The 6,704-nt window shown below is 47.8% G+C and overlaps 1 protein-coding gene and 1 pseudogene across 1 annotated transcript; one reads left to right on the forward strand and one right to left on the reverse strand.

Moving 5' to 3' along the window:
• Positions 1-1,093: 1,093 nt before the first annotated feature.
• On the reverse strand, positions 1,094-3,787 carry LOC100016637 (eukaryotic translation initiation factor 2-alpha kinase 3-like; annotated as a pseudogene).
• Positions 3,737-4,607, forward strand: LOC100010825 (5'-AMP-activated protein kinase subunit beta-1-like). The gene has a single exon (XM_056797983.1). It carries the CDS (start codon positions 3,786-3,788, stop codon positions 4,605-4,607), a length of 822 nt encoding a protein of 273 aa, XP_056653961.1. The 5' UTR covers positions 3,737-3,785.
• Positions 4,608-6,704: the final 2,097 nt, after the last annotated feature.

A 6,704-nucleotide genomic window follows, 5' to 3' on the forward strand; every position in this document is an offset into this window, starting at 1 on the left:
CCATATGGCACCATCCTGGATAAAGATTTGGATAAAGAGGAAACAAAGTCTGGGACCACCATTAAAGCACATAAAAGAGCTCACAAGGAGGGTTGCTTAAAACATATTGGATCTTATTTGAAGTAAAGTTTCCAAAGTAAAGTTGGGTAGAAGCAAAAAGGCCAAGAACTGAAAAACCTCCCAAAGTGCACCTGGTCCTTTTGTGCTTTTTGACTATAAAGGCTTTCTGATGAAGGAATGAAGGGATGAATGAATATAGAAAACTGAATATCTCTAAAGCTAAATGACACCTTTCTCCTTACATTGCTGCTACATGGATAAATAACCTCACAAGTCTATTTAGGAATTGATTGGGAAGATGCAATATAGAGGCATAAGAGAAAGTTTGACACAGCCTAGAACCAGTCTCCTGGAACACCTTGAATCTTGGGGAATATTTGTCTGTCTATCATGCTTTACCAGCCCCCTCACCACCATAAATAAATAGGAAAATAAATAGTACTATTTACCCAAATTATTTTGATGAGTAAGTATGCCTTTAGGATGGTCACAAATATGAAGTCATACAACCTTCAGAGATTAAAGAAATGTTTACTAAAAATGGGAGAGGGCGTCTTCCTTTCCCAGGATGTTTTATGGCAAAGACTGTATTACAGGAATTATCTTCTCCCTTTAATATCATGCCATTTAATATTGGAAGGGGTCTTCCGCTCAACCCCTTCATTTTGGAGAAGAGGAAACCAAAGTCCATTGAGGAAACTTGTTCAAGATCATACAGGTAAGGAAGAGCAAAGCTACAATAAAGGAAATACAGAGTTTATAAATATGAAGAATAAAAAGATGTGAAATGGGAGGTGGGAAACAGAAGGAGGCATAATAAATTATGTAGCACTGACTACTATGAAACATATACTAAATGCCAGACAGCACTAAGGACTTTTCCTAATATTAATCTATGTGAAGACTTTTATAAAGTGATCCAGAAAAAAGAAAAACCAAAGAATAGCACATAATGTAACTCTAGATAAAGACAACAAAGGACAAAATTCACATAAAACCAGTAGCTGATAATAATACTGTATATATGAACTTATTAAGTTCCAGCATGATCCTCCTGATCTTCTGAAAACTTCCCATATGAACTTCTCTGCCTAGTCTTCCAACAGATGTCAACTACACAAATCCTAGATCCATTGTGCTGGTCCAGTCCAGTTGATCCACAAATGTAAATTTGTTGTTGTTGTTCCCTTCTCATCTCACTGTGTCAAGTTCAAATCCACACATTTCCCCATCTTCCCCAGGTAGTTGTGGTGAACCTCCCCCCAGTCATCCTGACATCGTCCCCAGCCGACCCCCAGGGACAGCGAGCTCCTCAAATCACCGCGTGGAGACCTTCATCTGGTGCTATAAAAATATCTTGATTCTATGTACATTTGGGCACGGCCGTCCCAAGAGATCCCAGCACATGGAAGGACAGAGGACGCCGGCGTGGGAAGAGCCGCCGGCCAGTGTGCGGGACTAAAGCGGACAGGTCGGGCTGCTCTGCATCCTCCTCAACGCTCCCCTGAGAAGCCCTGAAACCTGCCTTGGCCAGAACGGGTGGCCTTTCAAGGCCCGATAAAATCCCTTTCGGGGCTAGGAAGCAGGTGGGACGCCTGGGGGTGGGAGGGGGACCCCCAGCCCGAAGGCTACTTGCTGGGCTGCCTGCAATGCTTCATGCCGGAGAAGCTGAGGGAGTGAGACCTCTGCCTGAGCACGGATTTCCCCGGGAGCTCCAAGTCTTCAAATAAAGGGTTTTCAATGATGTCCGTGGCCTCGGGCCGCTCATTGGGAGAGGGAGAGAGCATGTGTCGCACCATCATGTATTCTTGAGGATATTTCTGAGCAAACAGTGGTGGGAATTTGAGATCCCTCACGTCGCTTAACGTCTTGACCCTCTCCATCTGAGTGCTAAACGGGTAGAGTAGTTCAAAGAGGATGAGGCCCAGAGAGAAGATGTCCACTTTATGGGAATACGTATTGCCGTGAATCTGCTCGGGGTTCATGTAGAGCTTGGTCCCCACTTGGCCCTTGTGCCTGGCGTAAGCGGGCATCGGGGTCAGAACCGTCTGTTCCTCCTCATCTTGGTCCATGGCGGTCACCAGCCCAAAGTCCCCGACCTTCACCACGACGTTCATCGTAAAGAATATATTGGAAGGCTTGAGGTCTCTGTGCATGAGCCCCTTACTTGCAGGAACTCCACGGCCTCGGCGATCTGCAGGAAGATGTGCAGACACACGGCTCACTCCCGGTCCTCCAGGGCGCACCTGCGGTTCATCCAGTCCTTGAGGTTCTCTTTTCTGCACAGCTGCATTTGGATATAAAGATACACCTTTGGGGAACTGGGCTGGAGCGTTTCCGCAGCGTTTTTGGTGAGGTCCAGACTTAAGGTTGTCGGTCTCGGAGGGGACACGGACAAAGGGCTTTCGGAAGAGAATTTCCAGTCCGACTGCTGGATCTGGGCGAGCTTCTGGGCCACACGCTGGCTGCCATTGCGCAAGGCCACCGGCCGGAGCTCCTTACTGGCGGTGTTGTCGCAGCCAGAGTCTTCAAAAACAATGGAAGAAGACGTTCTGTCCTTAGACCGCCTGTAAGGAAGGCCCTCCGAGGGACAGAGCTCAAAGGGATGGCCCTCGTCGTTGCTGTCCATCGTGTTGTCTCCCACGCCGCAGTCCGTAAGGCAGCTGTCCCTCAGGTTCACCGCTGGGTCGGCCGAGCTGCTCACGTCCCCGTTACTGGTTACGGAGAACTCCAGGGGAGAGAAGCGACTTTCGGAGCTCTCCTGGTCGTAAGAGATCCCTACGGGGAAGGACTTCCTTCTCTGCGGCGACTGAACTACGATCTCGATGTGCTCCTTTGTGGAGAATGGATCCATTCTGCGGATGTTGACCGAGGGCGCTTCCATCAGGCTTGGAGAGCTGAGAGGCCAGGCGGTGCTTTCAGCTTTCAGCCAAAGTTCATCCATCTTCTCCTGCCATTTTTCCGGTGGTGCTTCCAACCAGGCATTGAAATATCTCACAATTCCTGGATGCTCAAGTTTGGCTAAAGCCTTAACTTCTCGCATCACCTTCTCACGGGCCAATTCCCTATTGGGGAGACGGATTCTCTTGATGGCATAATTGCAATCGTCAACTTTGTTTCTAGCTTCAAAGACCACGCTGAATCCTCCACGACCCATACACTGGATGGGTTCAAAATCTGTTAAGTATCTTGATGTGTATCCAGAGGACTTGGAATCGGACCAGCTGCTGTCACTACCTTCGCCACTTATGGAGTCATACTTAGTAGTCAGTCTGACACTGAGTTTCAGATTCCTTCCTTTGTCGATGAGGATTCGGGTGGAACAGTCTGCGCACAATAAAAGTTGTTGCTATGATGCAGAACAAGATGGTGGCGACTATTTCTTTCCACCAGTGCAGGAGGAGGACAGAGTCCTTTTTGCGGATATTTTTGTTGTAATTCATATTGTCAAAAAATCTCACAGTGATTTGTGTGCTCCATTTATTCCTCTCTCCCTCTTGTAGTATGGTAAATAATAGCCATTATCATAGGGATATTGTAGAATGGAAAATTGCTGTATTCTTCATGAGAAAACTTGTCATTACTGAGACATTTGTCAAACTGAGCCCACCAGCACAGGGTAGCCTGGTGGAGGCTTTTTCGGTTCTAGGAACAGTAAGTAGTGGCGGTGGCAACAGCAGCAGCAACAACAGCAGCAGCAGCAGTAGCAGCAGCAGACTCCCAACATGGGTAACACAAGCAGTGAGCCGGCTGGGATGGAGCGCCAGGGAGGCCACAAGACAGCCGGGAGGGATAGTTCTGGGGGAGCCATCACGACCAAAGATGGGGACAGGCCCAAGATCCTGATGGACAGCCCCGAGGATGCTGACCTCTTCCACTCTGAAGAGATCAAGGCTCCAGAAAAGGAAGAATTCCTTGTGTGGCAGCATGATCTGGAAGTAAATGACAGAGCTCCCACCCAGGCTCGTCCAACTGTGTTTCGCTGGACAGGGGGAGGAAAAGAGGTTTACTTATCTGGATCCTTCAATAACTGGACTAAACTGCCCCTCACAAGAAGCCACAACAACTTTGTAGCTATACTGGATTTGCCAGAAGGAGAGCATCAGTACAAGTTCTATGTGGATGGTCAGTGGACCTATGATCCCTCTGAGCCAGTAGTGACCAGCCAGCTTGGCACAGTCAACAATGTCATTCAGGTGAAGAAGACTGACTTTGAAGAGTTTGATGCTTTAATGGTGGATTCCCAAAAGTGCTCCGATGTTTCAGAGCTTTCGAGTTCACCACCAGGACTCTACCATCAGGAGACTTGTGTTTGTAAGCCAGAGGAATGTTTCAAAACTCCACCCATCCTTCCCCCACACCTGCTCCAGGTCATCCTCAATAAGGACACTGGCATCTCATGTGACCCAGTTTTGCTCCCCGAGCCCAACCACATCATGCTGAACCACCTGTATGCTCTCTCCATCAAGGACGGCGTGATGGTGCTCAGTGCCACCCACCACTACAAGAAGAAATACATCACCACCTTGCTGTACAAGCCCATATGAAGCCCCCGGGAGGCGAGGCCGCCGGCACCGGGGAGCTGGGAGAGGACAGCACAACCTGTCTGCAGCTTCATGCCTGCATCCCGGTCTTCATTCCATGCCCTTCTGAGACATTTCCCACTCGCCCTCTGGCAAGATAGCTCCTGAAGAGCCAGGCCAGCCGTGGCCACTGACCAACCGTACGACCTGCTGGCATTTACCCTGACAAAGGACGGCGTAAAAGAAGGAGCAGAAGATTGACCAGATTGACCAAAGCCAATCCAAAGTGTGGGGAGACCTGGGGGGCCCCTCAGAAGTGGGTACTGATGGCCACTAGGCACCCTCCCAAAAAAAAATACTAAATGAAACCCAAACCACAGTTGTGGGCTGTTCTGTCTCAGGTAGCGGGGCCCAGCCAAGGGACCTTCCTCACTAGGGACTTCTCCGCCAGCCTTGGATGTGACAGTAGGTCCAGCTGTGGCTGATGCCTCCGAGCAGTAGGTCTGCCCCCTGGCTGGGGGTGAGCTGGCAGAAGCAGCTTTGGCCTGTCCCCATCCCTCACGAGCACAGAGCGCACTTGGGTTTCAGGCAGGGGGAGGGAGGGATATATATAGTAGAGATATGTCGCAGGCTTATAAAGGCATTTTCTTTTTTTAATTACCAACACACGGGTGTGGATCATGTGAAAAGGACCCCTCAGGGACCTCCTGGTACAGCGGACTCATCATCCCAGCTGTGGCCGGGCACTCTGAGGGCCAGCCGGGCACTAACAGGATCACCATCTCCTAGGTTTGGGTGGTGGTTTGGGGCTGTTGGGAATCATCCAATCAGTATGTAGGAGGACAGGTGACCCTCCAGACTCGTTTCATGGCTGAGATCTCAAAACCAATGATCATGGAAGGCTCCAGCAGGTGCCAACGATTTAGGAAAACTTTTGCTTTTAAGGGAATCTCCAATTTCCAGGATGGGTGGCCTGAGCTCCACCTCACAAGGAAACGCCATTTAGGAAAGCTTTTGTTTTTAAGGGAATCTCCAATTTCCAGGCTGGGTGGCCTGAGCTCCACCTCACAAGGAAACGCCAGTGAATCAACAACAAGACTAGGTGCTCCGGCCCCCTCTGGCTTATCAGTGGTCAGGCCAGGACCCCCAAGATCAATCCTTGGTTACCTCACTCCAGTATTCATTCTGTGCACCTGAGTTTTCAGGCACTCCTATCGTTTTGGAAACACTGAATTGCTGTCACCCTGTCATACCTCTTAACCATGTTTAAATAAAGCTTTTATTAAAAAAAAAAAGGACCACACCAAAGGGTGACACAGGTTAATTCCAGTTCTGTGTATCTGATACCATCTCCTTTGCTAGGTCTTCATTCATGTCATGTCAGTATCCCTAAAGGTTCTGTCCTGTACCCTAGTCTCTTCCTCCCTTGAACCTTCTTACCTGGAAATCTTAACAGCTCTCATGGACTCAATTTATAGTCTTATGAAAATGATTTCCAAAGCTACATATACAGCTTTAACATTTCTCCTGAGGCCCAGTCTTGTATCACCAGTTCCCAGTTGGACTTCAGAAGGCAGAGGCTCGATATACTTTTCTAACTCAACATGTTCAAAACAGAACTCATTATCTTTCCCACAAAATGCTTCACTGTTCCTCATATCTCTTTTTACTGTCAAGGGTCCCACTGTCCTCTAAGTCATGCAGATTTACAGCTCCAGCATACTTACTGTGTATTGTTATATTTAAAATAATTATAGTCATAAACTGTGGCCGTTAAAAGAGTTAAGGGTATAAACTGTAGTGATTAAAATAGTGGAAGATACAAATTGTAGTAGATATAGACTGGGTGAGTAAATTTGACTGCAGAAAATATGTTTCACTACAGTGTCTTTGAAAATCAAATATATAAGGTGGTCGCCAGGGAAAAATTCCCAATTATGAATATACCCAAGTCAACTGGGTTTTATAGAGATTTTAATTAATAATACAATGAGGAATCAAAGAAAGAGAGAGAGAGAGTAAGAAAGGAATAAGTATGAAGGGCCTTAAGCCAACATGGCCTAGCCCTGAGTCTTAAGAGAGAGAGATCAGTCAGTCAGTCTTTTATCACTCACCACAAGG

This window comes from Monodelphis domestica, chromosome 5 (genome assembly GCF_027887165.1).
Source record: "Monodelphis domestica isolate mMonDom1 chromosome 5, mMonDom1.pri, whole genome shotgun sequence".
NCBI lineage: Eukaryota > Metazoa > Chordata > Mammalia > Didelphimorphia > Didelphidae > Monodelphis > Monodelphis domestica.

Coding starts and splice junctions, on each gene's coding strand:
- LOC100010825 (XM_056797983.1), top strand. CDS start 3,786: ATGGGTAACACAAGCAGTGAGCCGGCTGGGATGGAGCGCCAGGGAGGC.